This window comes from Colossoma macropomum, unplaced genomic scaffold (assembly GCF_904425465.1).
Source record: "Colossoma macropomum unplaced genomic scaffold, Colossoma_macropomum, whole genome shotgun sequence".
Lineage (NCBI taxonomy): Eukaryota > Metazoa > Chordata > Actinopteri > Characiformes > Serrasalmidae > Colossoma > Colossoma macropomum.
Window position 1 is genome coordinate 49,283,305 of NW_023494787.1, and position 17,546 is coordinate 49,300,850.

The following is a 17,546-nucleotide window of genomic DNA, read 5'->3' on the forward strand; positions in this document are numbered from 1 at the left end:
TGAAGAACCCTTTCATGATATAAAGAACCCTTTAACCTCTTATTCTCAGGGTATATTTTGGTTTGTCCATCTGAATTTACAAATTATTCAGTAACTGCATGAAATAAATGTAAACTTTTTTTTAAAAGCTCCCTTCAAATTAACAGAACATGTGTTTTATGATCACACATATTGCTAAATGCTTACAATTTACTGCTGAAAGCCAAAAATCTTAGACGCCCTTTGTATTATTTTATAAAAATAGTTTTTACAGAGCAGATCACTGAAGAGACGCCATCTGTTTATAGTTTATAGCCCAGATTTGTGGAAAAATGGGTCGACTTTCAGTAGAGCTTCTTGTATTATAAGGGTTTAAAATTACATCACCCATCTATTTGACTGGACAGAAGACAGTTACAGCTCTCATATGACCCCCACCTTCAGAATGTAGCTTTTGAAATATGAAAGATATGAAGAATATGACGAAGTGCGTTTTGGAACCACCGGTGGTCTCAAGGAGTTTAAGAGGTTAATCATGCAAAGGGTTCTTTGAGTGTTCATGGTTCTATATAGGACTATTTTATTTACTAAAGAACCCTTGAAGAACCATCGTTTTTCAGTAGTGCGCTGATAGATGCTGAATGCGCTGAGAAGTTTTATCGGGGAACTCCTCTGGCTTCTCTGACATGTGATAGAGGTCAGAATGTCACACAATAGCCTACCTACCAAGGATCTTCCCCTCAGAGTGTGAACCTGAGGAGGAAACTACCTCCATAGCATCACCAAGAGAATGCAGGATTTATGTGGATCTTCTAAGCTGTTCTGCTGGACTCTGTACACTGTGTTTGGCTTTAGTGATTTGCTCTGCTTAAATGTGTCAGTATTACAGTCATCAGTCACTTGTAAGAGCCTCTTTTTACTGCTGCCAAACAGATCCTTCTCCAGTGCAGCTGGTCATCCAGTTCCTGGAACAAGCCTCCAAGCCTTCTGTGAATGAGCAGAACCTTGTCCAGCCACCTGCGGATAACCGGAGGAACCGCACCCTGAAGCTGCTCGCTCTCAAGGTGGCTGCACACCTCAGATGGGACCTGGACGTGCTGGAGAAAGGGTGGGTGCTGGCAGCAGTCGACCAGAGACTGTGTGTTAACAATTCTAATAATTATCATATCTTTATTTGTAGAGCGCAGCTCAAAGGGCTTCATAGAAAGCTGATGATGAAATTATGGGTATAAAGAGCTGCGTTTATAGATGCTTCTTAAAAGTGAGCTCTGAGCTTGACTGTGTCATAAAAGGTGAACTGAGCTCCACAGTTTAGAAGCAGAATAACCGAATGAGTCTCTCCACGTTTTCTGTATTTTGCAGAATGTGTTTGTAGAAGGTCAGTATCTGCAGGTCTAAGATCTCATGCTGGAACATGAACAGACATTCTGTGATGAAAGTGGTGCTTTAAGGTCGTTTGGAGGTTTAAAAACTAGTAGCAACTTGAATTTACAGCTTGCATTTTGTAGGAGTTGTAAGGGTTGTATTGTTTTCTTAGGAATTCCAGTAAGAAGATCATTACAGTGATCAACTCTGCTGTAACAAATTCATGAACAGGTTTCTCTGCGTCGCTCTGAGATAGAAAAGCTCGTTCTGCTCGTTAGTTTGTGCTGATGATGCACGTGATTCATTCACGTGACGTTACTGAGTAGGATGTGCACATGAGGGTCATTTCAGGATGCCGGTTCGTCACATTAATGACAGATTTGAATCACTTACCTAAACGAGTGTGAACCATCGTGTCAGAGCAAAAAATCGGATTTAGCAGCGAGGCTTGTAATGTGAACGTAGCCACTGACGCACAAAGAACACAGAAAAAGATCGGATTTGGGCCTCTTTTACCTGCTGTGTGAACAAAGCCAAAGTGGCTCAGGTCAGATTTGAAAAGATCAGATCTGCGTGTCCACACAGCCCTGAAAACGTCAGATCTGAGTCACATTAGGGCAAAAAATCAGATTTGTGCCACTTCAACCTGGTAATGTGAACAAAGCCTTCTGGTTCATAAGTCAGTGAACCAAAAAAAACAAGAAGGTTTAGATTTTCCATGCTATGGGCCCTTTAATGTCTGATAATAACTAGTAACCACTAAATAGGAATGCAGAGCCCGTTCCTGCTTTAGATTAAGTGATTGTTTTAGCTTTGGAAAGCTGAAGCTAAAGTCTGCTGGCCATGGCCTTATGCTACTGGGCATAAGGCCAAGTTGTCCTGTCATATTGTTTTTGTTAATGTGTTCTGTCTGTCTGATTGTGCCTTCAGTTTGACCATTCCAGTGCTGAACATGTTACTGAACGAGCTGCTGTGTGTCAGTAAAGTCCCTCCTGGAGTGAAACATGTGGACTTGGATCTGTCCACCCTTCCTCCCACCACTGCCATGGCAGTTCTGATCTATAACCGCTGGTGAGTATGACAGCCTGGAGAAAAGAGATTAAATTCATTGTAGCTTTCTCGTTAATCCAGCTGCACTACAGTGGAAATAAGCCCTTGGATTTTTTGTGTTATCCCTGAATTTTTCTGTTTTTATATTGTGGTTTAACCTTTTATCACCCAGTAATGTCCATATCTGACATTTCCTTTGGTCCATATTATCTCTGAGCTTGTCTGAGCAATTGTTCAAGCTGTGTGGCTAAAAAGTGATTTTTTTTTTTTAAGACAATTTATTGTGTTGCTCTGGTCTGCTGGTCACAGGGGTCTACTGATCTTTATTAGGACAATATAAAGTCCATGAAAGTATGAAAATTAAATGTAATACAAAAAAATCCACTTTACAAATTTAATACCATATTAAATTAAGATGTTCAGCAGGAAAGGGTTAAGATGAGAATAGTGCTGTTTGGTTTTGTTCACTATACAGTACCACTCATTATATTCTGGGAGTAGACAAATATTAAACTATGCTGTAAGTTTGTCATTTACCTTTAGGTGTTTTTGTACATAACCATTTTTTGCCTGTCCTGTTCAAAGGGCCATCCGTACTATAGTGCTGAGCAGCTTTCCTGAGAAACAGGCGAAACCCGGACCTCACCAGCTCAACATGTGCGTATCTCTGACCTCACAGTTGGCTCTGATGTATACAGCCCACTCAGTTATGAAGGGCAGTTTCTCACCCATTGACTAAGTAAATTTCATGTTTAGTCTAGGAGTTTTATCTGTTTAAAAGCTGATACAGATGTTTTGGTCTACTCTCAGTTTAACTTCCTGTTATATTGTTTTTCTTCAGGATTAATCTGGTTCAGCAGGAGAAGGAACTGACTGAGAACATACTGACTGTGGTAAGACACCAAACACGAACCTTGTCTGTGCACTTTTGCAGATATGTAAAGGGGAATTCCACACTTTTTTCAAAATTTCTGCCTAATTTGATTGCTGAAGTGGTAGACAGACAGACAGACAGACAGACAGACAGACAGACAGATAGATAGACAGATAGGCAGACGGAGAGACAGATAGGCAGACAGAGAGATAGACAGAGAGATAGACAGAATGGCAGACAGAATGGCAGACAGAATGGCAGACAGACAGAGAGACAGATAGATAGGCAGACAGAGAGACAGACAGATAGGCAGGCAGGCAGGCAGACAGATAGAGAGAGACAGAGATAGAGAGAGAGACAGATAGGCAGACAGACGGAGAGACAGATAGGCAGACAGACGGAGAGACAGATAGGCAGACAGACGGAGAGACAGATAGGCAGACAGACGGAGAGACAGATAGGCAGACAGACAGAGGCAGACAGAGATAGACAGATAGGCAGACAGACAGAGAGACAGATAGATAGGCAGGCAGGCAGGCAGACAGATAGAGAGAGACAGAGATAGAGAGATAGACAGATAGGCAGACAGACGGAGAGACAGATAGGCAGACAGACGGAGAGACAGATAGGCAGACAGACGGAGAGACAGATAGGCAGACAGACGGAGAGACAGATAGGCAGACAGACAGAGGCAGACAGAGATAGACAGATAGGCAGACAGACAGAGAGACAGATAGATAGGCAGACAGAGATAGACAGATAGACAGACAGTGAGAGATAGACAGAGAGACAGATAGAAAGACAGAGAGAGATAGACAGAGAGACAGATAGACAGACAGAGAGAGATAGACAGAGAGACAGATAGACAGACAGAGAGAGATAGACAGAGAGACATATAGACAGACAGAGAGATAGACAGAGAGACAGATAGACAGACAGAGAGAGATAGACAGAGAGACAGATAGACAGACAGAGAGAGATAGACAGAGAGACAGATAGACAGAGAGACAGATAGATAGGCAGACAGATAGTCCTCAGCTTTTGCCATTGAGACATGTTACGTAGTTGAACTCTGTCCCTGAACATCTGTCTGAACTCTTCCCTGTTCCCCAGCTGAAGGAGCAGGCCACAGATTCCATAATGGTGCTCGAGGGAGCTCTGAACATTAAGAAGGATTTTTACATCCACACACTGCACACTTTGGACCTGCTGGCGGCTGATCCCAGCACAGCCAACGGGGAGACGGAGTCCTCCACGGCCGGCCTCCGGATTAGTGCCGACGAGCTGCACTGTCAGGTAGGAAATCGCCTACGAATCATGTTTGACCTGAGAGAGACGGAGCAAATGGCACGTACACAGATATCAGCGTTTCTTCTTTAGAGAGATTATGAGCTGATTGGCTGAGAGGCGTATCAACCATTATTTTGCAAACTGTCAATCGAGAGTACTTGCCACTGTTTTGAGTTTGATAAAGAAAATCACGATGACTCTCTCTGTGTTACAGGTGCGTTACGATTTAGGAGGAATTTACTTTCAGCAGGGCTGTTCAGACCCTTCAGCTTATGAGAAGGCCCAAGAGCACTTCCGCAAAACAAGGGAACTGCTAACAAAGGTAACTGGAAAAAATTATACTCTGTGCCTGCATAGTGAGTGTAAGATATATATATATATATATATATATATATATATATATATACACACACATTGATGAGCCAAAACATTATGGCCTATGGAGCAGTTGGTCCTCCACGTGCCCCCAAAACACTGAGACCCTCCGAAGCATGGACTCTACACGACCTCTGAAGGCATAAGCAGCAGATCCTTTAAGTTCTGCAGGTTGCGTTGTTGAGCTGTTTTGCATCCTACTTGGTGATCGGGCTGAGATCTGGGGAATTTGGATGCCAAAGCAGCGATTTCAACTCTTTATCTTGTTCCTCAAACCATTGCTGGACAATGTGTGCAGTATAGTAGGTCAGTTCCTGCTGAAAGAGGCCGCTGCCGTCTACAGTTGCGTTCAGTGACACCCACATGATTGCCAGACCCAGGGTTTCCCAGCTGCCTACAACATCACACTCTCTCCACGTGGTTTGTTCCTCTTCACACCACTGTCAGGAGGTACTCACCGCTGCTGACCAGGAGCACCCCACAAGTTTCGGAGATGCTCCAAGCCAGTCATCTTACAGTTAGGCCATTGTTGAAGTCACCTGCCCGTTTCTACAACCGTTGTTAGGAGATAAACAGCATTATTTACTTCATCCCTAAGTGGTCATAATGTTTTTGTTCATCAGTGTTTGTCGCTGTTTGTATTTTGAAGCTTAATTTTTTTAGTTCTGTTCTCACTTTTCTCATTTTTATTTTTATTAGTTGTTACAGCTGCCATTATAATGAAGATAATAAACAAAACAGAGATGTTCAAATAAAACCATAGCACTTTCTGAAACATTTATACACATATGTTTCGATTGCTTCTGGGTTTCAATCCCTCAGATCACGTAGGTACAGGTCAATTTTGATAACTAAACTGGTTAATTGTGGAACTTAGGCTAGATATGGAAGCTTAGGCCAAAAATAGGACATAGGGCCCTGAAAGGCTATTTTACAAGATGCAATATTGCTGATCTTAGTTAGATTTGATACAATGCTTGCTAAGAAGTCTTTTCAGTATTCAGGATCGCATGAAGGGAGTAGACTGCGTGTGAAGGGGTGTGACTAATCCTGTTAGTTTTAGTAAGAAAATAAAGACATGGCTGCAAGATATAGTATCTTTTTTTAATTTTTACCTTCTTAACTATTTGGGTGTGTGTGTTAAATGTATTGTGTGCTGGTTGGTAATGTACATCGCAATGTTTTTGGTGTTATACATCAATAACCACGATAGAAATGAGCTTTTTTTGTCCAATAAATGAAGTAAATGTATTTTTGCAGCTGAGCTCGGACCCGTTACACTGTCACCTGGATGAGAAGCGGCTGGCTGGCTACTGGAGCGCGTGCAGGGCCTTGACTGGGTCATCAGACCCCAGCGACAGTCAGCTCACCCCCTACGGCCTCATCAACAATTTAATCAAGACTCAGAACTACCAGGTTAGGCTCGTTTTCTGGAGGTGGAGTATTGAAAGGGGCTGTCATTGATCTTTTAAACTGAATGATGAATGTGGATCAGGCTGCACTCGGCTCATCCTACTTCGACATTGGAATTTAAAGTGATCATAACATGGAAAACTGAATTGAAGAGTTTGATATAGTATGTCAGCATGTTTTTGTGTTTTGAATTCACTGTTTTCATGATGACCTACAGCAGTTTAGCCCCACCTGTTCACTCTGAAGTTATAAGCAGTGTGCATAAGGAGTATACATGACAATCAGAATGCATTTACATACACCGATCAGCCATAACATTATGACCGCCTCCTTGTTTCTACGCTCATTGTCCATTTTATCAGCTCCACTTACTATATAGGTGCACTTTGTAGTTCTACAGTTACAGACTGTAGTCCATCTGTTTCTCTGATACTTTGTTACTCTGTTCTTCAATGGTCAGGACCCCCCACAGGACCCCCACAGAGCAGGTGCTATTTGGGTGGTGGGTCATTCTCAGCACTGCAGTAACACTGACGTGGTGGTGGTGTGTTAGTGTGTGTTGTGCTGGTCTGAGTGGATCAGACACAGCAGTGCTGCTGGAGTTTTTAACAAAGTATCAGAGAAACAGATGGACTACAGTCTGTAACTGTAGAATTACAAAGTGCACCTATATAGTAAGTGGAGCTGATAAAATGGGCAATGAGAGTAGAAACAAGGAGGTGGTCATAATGTTGTGCCTGATCGGTGCATATCAGTTTTAAAGGCACAGTAACAAAAAAGCCTAATTCTAAAGGAATAAAGGGATGTAAGGAATGGAAAATGGTCATGTAACAATGAATTATGACTGTTCTTGGTACATAAGTCCACCCAAATGTTATAAGTAAGCAAAATATACAAATCCAGTTGCAAAGAACTTGGGATAGTAGGTAAAATGCTAGTAAAGACAGAGCAGTGATTTGCATATAAATCAGAGCAGTCTAAAAACTGTTTTATCCTATCAATGTTGTTTTTTTGTTTTTTTTTAAATGAAAATATACACTAATACTAAAAGTGATGAGTGTTGCCTGCAACATGTTCCACAAAAGCTGTGACAAGTCAGAAGCCAGGGTGTGCCATGGTATGGGGTGGACATTAGTGCCCATGGCAGGCTAACCTGCCAAACTCTGTAAAGCACCATTAACACTGAAAGATACACACATGCTGCCATTTAGATGCCGTCTTTTTTAGAGTCATTCATCTTTATTTTATCATGACAACACCGAGCCACATTCTGCACGTTAGAGCAGCATGGCTGCGTAATTACAGTAAGAGTGCTAGACTGACCTGCCTGCAGTCCAGAACTGTCCCCTATTGAAAACGTGTGTTGCAGAATACTAGTATGACTGCTCAGCGAAGACTAATGATCGAAGAATGGTGAACATTTCCTCTTTCAAAACCGGATCATTTTGTGTCTTCAGTCCCCAGATGTTTAAATGCTGTTAAAAGGAAAGGTGATGAATCACAGTGGTGAACATGCTTCCAACTTGAATTTGAACATTAATTTTTCTTTTACCTTAAAGGTAGTTTTGCACTGGAGCAGTGAGGCAGTAGTAGAACAGCAGCATCAGCCTGAATGTATTTTGTATTTTTGATTGACTGATTGATTACATTGGAGTAAAGGAAAAATGGTTAAAATTTGTTTTTTGACCAAATTACAGCTTTCATTTTTTTTTAGCTGTTTTATTTAGTTTGCGCCAGTCTCAACTCTGTGTTAAATGTTCCTCTGTTTTTATGGCTGCAGGGTTTGATCGATGCCTTCATCAAAGACAACGTCACACACAGCCTGCCAAACAATTTCAGACACTCAGTTCAGCTGGAGCTCCTGCATAGAGTTCAACAAGGGTGAGATACAGCAGTTACTGTTCGCCTGTTCAAGTGTTTGATCAGCGAAGATGTGTTTGGTGTCCAGTTTTAGTTTAGCATGGAGCTGCAAGGCTGACGTGTAACTCACAAACACTAGATGTCAATAGTCGCGCAAATATTTTCTGTAAATACATCCCCAAAACTTCTCAAGGCCCACTCAAACTGCAATCAGGTCTGCATTAGGATCATGCAGACTTCTTGATATGTGGTCAGTATGACTGACTGTGAGCTATGAAAGTAAACAAAACCTCATGGTGTAGCTGGAAAACCACTTCAGATAACAGTCTACATCACAAAGACATAGGAACGCCACAGATTTCTTTTTATAAATAACTTTTATGTTAAATTTTCTAAATAAAGATATGTTTTATAAATAGGAACAACAGAAAACACAAACGCCCATGTGACAGCATGACGTGTGCACAAAGTGGAGTTAAAATTCACCTGTATTATAGGCTACATTCACATTACCAGGCTGAAGTGGCACAAATCTGATTTTTTGCCCTAATGTGACTCAGATCTGATGTTTTCAGGGCTGTGTGGACACAAATCTGATCCTTTCAAATCCGACCTTAGTCACTTTCATATATGGTCCTAGATCGGATACGTATCTGATTCGTGGCCATGCGACCTTAATGTGAAGCTCAGATCGGAATTCATGTGCTTTTTTTCCACTGCGCGTGCGCCATCATTCAATGTTACCATGGCAACAGCGCCAAACAGAAGTTAAAGCCTGTAAACGGTGGAAAAGCAGCTCATCTCACCTTTTTCTCCTTCGTCTCGCTCTAATAATGAAGCTGAGAGCTGATCAGAGTTAATGATCTTCTCAGCGAAGCTCGTTCTGCTCGTTAGTTTGTGCTGATGATGAACGTGATTCATTCACGTGACGTTACTGAGTAGGATGAGCTCATGAGGGTCATTTCAGGACGCCGGTTCGTCACATTAATGACAGATTTGAGTCACTTACCTAAACGAGTGTGAACCGTCCTGTCAGGGAGATCGGATTTGAGCAAAAAATCGGATTTGAGCAGTGAGGCTTGTAATGTGAACAAAGCTATAGTTGTTACTAGTTTGTTACTATAGCTATAAGTGTCTGCAACAGTTTTCAGCTATACAGTGAAGTTTCTCTCATTTTTATAGCTCGCAGTGAGTCGTACTGCGTCCACACAGAAAAGTGACCTTAGTGAAGACCTGGATATGGTTTGAGCAAGTTGAGTGATGTTTTGTGGTTGTATTTAGGGAAAAGATTTGGGTGACTATTGACTTCTAGTGTTTGTTAGCAATATTTCCCTCAGTTTTAAGATACAGAAACAACATTTGGACGCCTCGTCTTGGCTGATCACCTACATCTGGGGTAATCTGGAAAACTGTTTTATTTTGTTTACGCCAAATTATTCTTTTTGCACAATCCTCTACATACAGCGATGTGTGTTTGTAACAGGGACAGGGCTCTGGAGGAGGTCTGCCACAAGCTGTGCATGTGTAATGCGGTGCGCGATGCTCTGGAGGGTCAGGTGCTCAGCGTTCGCTTCCAGCAGCTTCTGCTCAAGCCCAGCAAACGCACCATCAGCTTCCTGCTGGAGGTATAAACTGTACATTTTCATCATGTAAACAAGAGAACGCCTCACTTACTGACAAATGTTTCAGGGTTATTTGTTGACAGGAAACTGTTTTCTTAATAATGAAATCTTTCTGTTGTCTTCTTGTAGGTGTGTACGAAGTCTTTAGATAAGGAGCATACTTCAGAGACATCCAAAAGGAAAATGGCTCTTTTCCTCAAGTGGGTACTCCTTATTTTGAATCATTTTTTTATCGTTTTTATCATAAAGCCTTGCTACTAGGTTAATTAAGAAGATATTAAGAAGAATGTCTTTACAAAGAGCTTGTTTACAGAAATGGTCAGATGTATTGATACATTAAATGCATGTTCTGGAGGTCTTTTTTTCTCGCAGACTTTATTATTAATCCAGATTCATCTAATCTGGTGCCTGTTTCACAGAGCAACGTTTCTCAGTAAGCTGGGGAATTTGAACTTAAAAGGGGAATTCCACCCATTATTCAAAATTTAGAGATATAAACAAAGTCTTTATCATGCAGTGGTTTGATGCAAAATGTCGCACTGTAGAGAAACTTACCAGCTCTTACTTTACAGTGGTGGTGATAGGAACCAGGGGTCGCCATGACTACAACACAAATATAGACATTTTATTTACCATCCAGAACCACCAGTGAACCTACACGAGTCTTCTGAGCTTATATGGAATGTTGATGATGGTAAAATAGTGGATAATCTGAAATAGTAAGTTTTCTTTGGGAACGATCTTGCCTCACAGTGTACCCCTCCAAAAATGTGTAATGCCAAAACCTCTCAAAGCTGTTGTAAAGCAACCATTTCATGTAATAGGTTTCTGTGAGAAAGCTTTTAGAGGCGTTAAAAACTTCAGATGTCTGGTTCCTATCACCACCGCTGTAAACAATTTAACTGACTCAAGAACGGACTTAACAGTATAGTATATATTGCACAATATATGAATGGCTGCTATATTATGTGTCAATACATGGGAAACTCGCAGCAGCACACTCACCATATTTTAGCCTGTTTTTATTTTCTACACTCAGTAACAATATTTCTGTCAGGTTTAACAACAAAAGTCCTACATAGTGTAGTTTTAATGTTAGTTTTCCCTGCCAGCCGGTGGCAGTACCGTCGTTTTAATAGTAGATGACAGGAAAATAAGAATGTTGTCTTTTAACCTTTTCAACTCTTTGAGACCACCAAGGGTTCTTTAGTAAAGAAAATAGTCCTATATAGAACCATGAACACTCAAAGAACCCTTTGCATGATTAACTTCTTAAACTCCTTGAGACCACCGGTGGTTCCAAAACGCACTTCGTCATATTCTTCATAACTGTCATATTTCATAAGCTACATTCTGAAGGTGGGGATCGTATGAGAGCTGTAACTGTCTTCTTTCCAGTCAAATAGATGGGTGATGTAATTTTAAACCCTTATAATTAAAGAAGCTGAGCTCAATTTTTTTTGTCTACTGAAAGTCGACCCATTTTTCCACAAATCTGGGCTATAAACTATAAACAGATGGCGTCTCTTCAGTGATCTGCTCTGTAAAAATTATTTTTATAAAATAATACGAAGAGCGTCTAAGATTTTTTGCTTTCAGCAGTAAATTGTAAGCATATAGCAATATGTGTGATCATAAAACACATGTTCTGTTAATTTGAGGGGAACTTTTACAAAAAATAAATAAATAAAATAAAAATGTACATTTATTTCATGCAGTTACTAATAATTTGCTTTACGATTTGGTCATGAAAATTCAGATGGACAAACCAAAATATACCCTGGAGAATAAGAGGTTAAATGATATTAAGTGATGAATCATGCGAGGGGAAAAATGCACATTTTGATTTCAGGCTGACTTTAAAATGCAAACAAAGTACAATTATTGGTTATTGGTGTCTGTATCAGCCAAAACGAGGTGTTATCGTTATCAGCTCTGACATTTCCTGTTGGTGCATCCGTACTGAGGAAACTGCTTCATAGCAACTCTTTAGATCTTCAGAAAGATCTCAGTATTAAAGTCTGTTGCATTACACTGAACCGATGTAAACAGTGTAGTTTGACCCGAGAATGTTTGTGTACAGGAACTTGTGTGAGAGGCTGGAGGAAGTTCCTCTGGCCTACATGGTGTCATCCCATAAGCTCTTCATGGAGCTGCTGACAGACGAGGAGAAGAAGACCCTGTTAGACCAGATGAGGAAAAGATCTGCAACAGTCAACCTCAGCGCCAAGCCACTCCCCTCCTTCTACGACATCCCTGGCAAGTTCTGCACACTTAAAAAGATGGTTCTTTTGCAAAGAAAACGGTTCTGTGTAGCAAAATGAACACTCAAAGAACCCTTTGCATGAATAAAGGGTTCTTTGCATCATGAAAGCATTCTTCAGATTGACGGAGAGTGTGTTTTGTATGGTTCTATATAGAACCTTTTTGAAAAGGGTTCTGTATAGCACTAAAAAGGGTTCTTCTATCGTTACAAGCTGGACATCGTAACAACAGAGGAACCCTTTTAGGTGCTATATTGAACGCTTTTAAAAAAGGCTCTATATAGAACCATCCATGGCACGTTGTCCATCAATCTGAAGAACACTTTCATGGTTCAAAGACCTATTTAGTCATGCAGAAGGTTCTTTGAGTGTTCATGGCTCCATATAGAACCATTTTCTTTACTAAAGAACCTTTGAAGAACCATCTTTTTAAGAGTGTAGAGTTATGTGTACTTAAAACTATTGGATGAGACCTGATTATGCTTGTTATTGATGCAGTTTTTATACTGATTTCAGAGCATTTTTAGGACCTTTGAGAGGTTTGTGTCCTGATGAATTGTTATACTTGCACAGCGGATTGAAGTTTGTTTGTTTTGTGCCCGTTTAATAGCCTCTGCCAGTGTAAATATCGGTCAGCTGGAGCAGCAGCTGATTCTTTCATTGGATGCACGACAGATCAGACAGATCCTCATTGAGCTCCACGGCATGGCCGAGAGGTCCTTCTGGAGGGTCAACAGCAAGGTAGCGTCATAATTTAACATCTGTTCTCCATCTGTAACAAAGGTTCCGTTGCTCTCGTCCAGAAGAGTTCTTGAAGTTGTCCATTGAAAGTAAGGATGCAGTACTCATAAATGTTTATGGGCGATTCTAATTTCTCTGCAGCCAAACTGGCTGATATACACACACGTATGTAAAAGAACACCCCTGGTCAGTTTACGCTGTAGTTGATTTCTAAGTGAAAATAAGTTAAGCCATCCTCTACAGAGAACACACTTAAACATGACATTTTTCTGCAAGTTTCACTGCACAGTTTCTATTTATTTGCCAAATATAACATAAAACAAAACAGATTATTAATCTTTATACATGCCTCATTTTATGTTTGTTTGTTTGCTTATATATAACCAAGGAGCCACATCATATTACTAGTGCTTTTTACTAGCCTAAGTCACAACATTAATAACATTATTTGCTTTAATAAGCCAGAACGACATTTTAAACCATGTGTGGTTTTGGGGTCTGTGGGACCCATTTTCATTGTTTACCAAAATAAAAAAATTATGCAATTTATTCTTATTTCAACCTCAGATTCCTTGTCCTTTGCTCATTTTCTGTGAAGAACATATAAAATAACACATTTTCAGTGACTACGGTTAGGGTTACACCCCCTACACATTTATATTACACATGGACAGGCTGCTGACTGGCTACAGCTGCTAAAGGAGAACCCTACGCTGGAGACATGTGATATTTTAAACATCTGGTATTTTTACATACATTTTTATGGCTGTATTGATTTAAAAAAAGAATAATGTGGTGGGTCCACCGAACCACTGAGTAACAAACACATCACCACCTTATTGCCTATTTACATAACATAAATGAAATAAAGTAATACGTTGAAAGTAAGAGGCGGCTGACTGTTCAGCACAATGAGTCGTATAATTATGCTATGACATTTTGGTTCAGTTGAAGCAGCGTTCAGATACGGTGTGAGTGCTCTTGCCTTTCTAATGTGATTTACTTTATGAAATTGCATCACAGTTCTGCCAAAATAAACAATATTTTGTAAGAGAGGAGTATTTAGATGCTTTTAAGTATGCAGAAGCAGATTTATGATGGAAGTGACTGAACCATCCATAAGATTGTTTTGTAAATCCTGCATTTTTAGTTAGAAGACACTTTTATCCAGAGATTGGCTTTTCTCTGCCACACTTTACACTAAACTGCTCTATTATTTTTTCCTGTTTGTTTTACCTGCAGTGGGAAGTTCCATCAGACTACATAAACGTCATACTCGCCATTAAGGACAACCTCACACGGGACCTTGTGTACATTCTTATGGCGAAGGGTCTTCACTGTGTAAACATCAAGGTCTGTATTCATGTCCACTTAAACGTGGATCATAATATTTAAAGACTATTCTGGGGGTTTGGTTGGATTGATCCCACACTAACAGCAGGTGTAAAACACTTAAGTACGTATTCAGACTGATGGTTTGTGGATTTGCAGGACTTTGTACACGGGCGGCAGCTGTTCACAGCTTGCCTGGAGCTGGTGACTGAGTTCTCCCCGAAACTGAGGCAGGTCATGCTGAACGAGATGCTGCTGCTGGAGGTGCGAGCCCACGAGGCCGGGGCCGCCGAGGGCAACACAGAGAGACCCCCTCCTGACCTGGTCAGCAGAGTCCGCGGCTACCTGGAGATGAGGATCCATGGTAAGAATAGCCCTGCTACCACACACTCCAGTGCATTCTTCTCATGCCTGGTCCAGCTCCATGTTTAGGTCCCATGTTATCTCAAAATCAGTGTTCTACTGATGAAGATATGACGATAATAGTAGATAATTCACTGAAATGTTTGGTAAACATGACCATCACCAAGTTTTGACTGAGTTTTCTTTGAATTCTCTCTGTCATAATATTCATCTGCTTTTGGGAGTCCAATGTTACAAAATGTTCTTCCACACATTGCGTGCAATTACACATTTTCGCCAGAGAGGTCTCCAAATCCCCAAAACTTACATAGTGTAGCTTTGAGCTACCGCAAACTAATGTTCAAGGTGTGCTAATGTGACGTGGGTTAGGTGATATGGAAAAAATATCACATCACAATATTTAAAGACATATCGCAATATGTATCATGATATCTTGACACAGACATGAAGCACTTTCAGCGATTTGAAAACTGATTATTTTAATTCAGTGTTTTACATACTGCACTGCATTAAATCTAATGAATTGTGCTCTCTTTGTAATGGATCATGCAGTCGGTCAGTGTTCTTTAAGCACTGACGATATCCACCATATGCTTAGAAAAGCATATTGTTTATTGAAATAACAACATTTATCACTGTAACGATATCATTTCATCATACTGCCCACCTCTAGTGAGACCTTCTGCCTTAGACATTACACAGAAAGATGTGTGGTTACTGATTAATGTACCCTAGCTAGGGCTAAATGATTTGGGGAAAATAACTGCAATTTTTCTGACCAGTGTTATGATAGCAAAAGTGAATATTCTATATAAATTGTAATTGCTTATAAATATAGACTTGCACACTTAATGTGGTGTGCCAGACTGCCAGTTTATGGGCTCTGTGTTAAGACAAATTTCCCCACTTAAAATTTGACATTAAATCATGTAGGTTACAAGTAAAATTGCAGCTTTCACGGTATGAAAATTGCACTCTTTCAATATAAAAATTAATAATTGTTCAGGCCTTAGCAATCGGAATGTCCTGTAATTAGTCCTGAGGATGGTTTGTACAAATTATATCAAAATATATCACCAGACTTGCTCAGGAATATGATTACTGTGTACGGACAAACTCTACGAGTATTTCTGAACCTCTGTTTCAGATATCCCGCTCAGGCAGGTCGTCGGGGAGGAGTGTGTGGCCTTCATGTTGAACTGGAGAGAAAATGAATATCTCACACTGCAGGTGCCCACAGCGCTGGTGAATAACAACCCTTACATTAAGGTAAAGTTGACATGCCTAATTCCACATGTTTTCCCAGCTGTGGTTGGAAATAAGGAAGAGTGGAGTACATTTGGCCCTGTCACAGTTATTCCATCATCAGAACTGTAATATAATCAGGATAACTACATAAGCAGAGTGTTAATTGGGTGGATTTAGGCAAATAAACATAAGTGAAAAAGAGTAAATGCCTTAATTGACACCTCATGTTCTCATGAAAACAAGTTGCTATGTTCACATTACAAGCCTCATCGCTCAATTCACATTTTTTGGTCAGATCTGATCTTTAACTGATGGTTTTCTTCATATGTGACTCAGATGTGTTGTGTGTGGCAGTGTGAACAGCAAAAACACATTGAATCTGACATTTTCAATTCTGATTTGGAACACTGCAGTGACACTGACGTGGTGGTGGTGTGTTAGTGTGTGTTGTGCTGGTCTGAGTAGATAAGACACAGCAGTGCTGCTGGAGTTTTTAAACACCTCAGTGTCACTGCTGGACTGAGAATAGTCCACCAACCAAAAACATCCAGCCAACAGCGTCCTGTGGGCAGCGTCCTGTGACCACTGATGAAGGACTAGAGGATGACTGACACAAACTGTGCAGCAGCAGATGAGCTATCGTAAGTAAGTAAGTAAGTAAAGTTTATTTATATAGCGCTTTTTACAACAGGTGTTGTCACAAAGCAGCTTTACAAGGAAATGAGCATTACAAAAAGAAATCCGGGTCCGAGCCCCCATGAGCGTCACCAGTGGCGACAGTGGCAAGGAAAAACTCCCTAACAGAAACAGGAAGAAACCTTGAGAGGAACCAGGACTCAGAAGGGGAACCCATCCTCCTCTGGTCGACACCGGATAGTAAACATTGTTAGTATAAAGATTATAGTATAGGTTTGCACGGTGAGCAGTGGCACCCGATCAAGGCAGCAGAGGCAGCAGCATCAGCAGCAGCAGTCCCGAACATTAACAGGAAGACTATTCCAAAGCTGGGGGGCTTTGTATGAGAAAGCTCTCCCCCCTGACGTAACTTTATTAATTCTAGGTACTAAAAGTAAGCCAGCACCTTGTGATCTAAGTAGGCGGGATGGTTCATAGTGAGAGAGAAGTTCACTCAGGTACAGCGGGGCGAGTCCGTTTAGTGCTTTATAAGTCAGCAAGAGAATTTTATAATCAATCCGAAATTTTACTGGCAACCAGTGTAAGGCTGATAAAACTGGGCTGATATGGTCAAACTTTCTGGTTCTTGTAAGAACTCTGGCTGCAGCGTTCTGGACTAGCTGAAGCTTGTTAACGCTTTTGCTGGGACATCCAGCCAGCAGGGCGTTACAGTAATCTAGCCTTGAAGTAATAAATGCATGAACTAACTTTTCTGCATCCTGTAGAGATAATGCATTTCTCAATTTAGCAATATTGCGGAGATGCAGGAAGGCTGTTCTAGTAATATTAGTTATGTGTGCGTCGAAGGACAGATCAGGGTCTATAATGACACCAAGGTTTTTTACATATGAGCTTGACGCAACTGAGAAATTGTTAAGTTTAAGTGTTAAATTAGACAGTTTGTTTCTAGCTCTGACTTTACATCTACAAGGTGGACTGACAAGGTAGGAGTGTCTAATAGAGTGGACAGTGAGTGGACACAGTGTTTAAACTCCAGCAGCACTGCTGTGTCTGATCCACTCAGACCAGCACAACACACACTAACACACCACCACCACGTCAATGTCACTGCAGTGCTGAGAATGATCCACCACT

At 40.8% G+C, this 17,546-nt stretch overlaps 1 protein-coding gene across 2 annotated transcripts in view; it reads left to right on the forward strand.

Annotated features, from left to right (window-relative positions):
* The window catches only part of ints8 (integrator complex subunit 8), a 28,598-nt gene that overhangs the window by 1,945 nt on the left and 9,107 nt on the right, over positions 1–17,546 (forward strand). For both annotated transcript variants that reach the window (XM_036567688.1, XM_036567686.1), the window contains exons 3-17: positions 913–1,087; positions 2,275–2,415; positions 2,980–3,051; positions 3,236–3,287; positions 4,382–4,564; positions 4,773–4,880; positions 6,194–6,349; positions 8,127–8,227; positions 9,690–9,831; positions 9,958–10,028; positions 11,912–12,087; positions 12,703–12,833; positions 14,076–14,186; positions 14,325–14,529; positions 15,676–15,797. In XM_036567688.1, the coding sequence (XP_036423581.1) occupies positions 913–1,087; positions 2,275–2,415; positions 2,980–3,051; positions 3,236–3,287; positions 4,382–4,564; positions 4,773–4,880; positions 6,194–6,349; positions 8,127–8,227; positions 9,690–9,831; positions 9,958–10,028; positions 11,912–12,087; positions 12,703–12,833; positions 14,076–14,186; positions 14,325–14,529; positions 15,676–15,797 (1,946 nt within the window). The remainder of the gene's footprint in view (positions 1–912; positions 1,088–2,274; positions 2,416–2,979; positions 3,052–3,235; positions 3,288–4,381; positions 4,565–4,772; positions 4,881–6,193; positions 6,350–8,126; positions 8,228–9,689; positions 9,832–9,957; positions 10,029–11,911; positions 12,088–12,702; positions 12,834–14,075; positions 14,187–14,324; positions 14,530–15,675; positions 15,798–17,546) is intronic.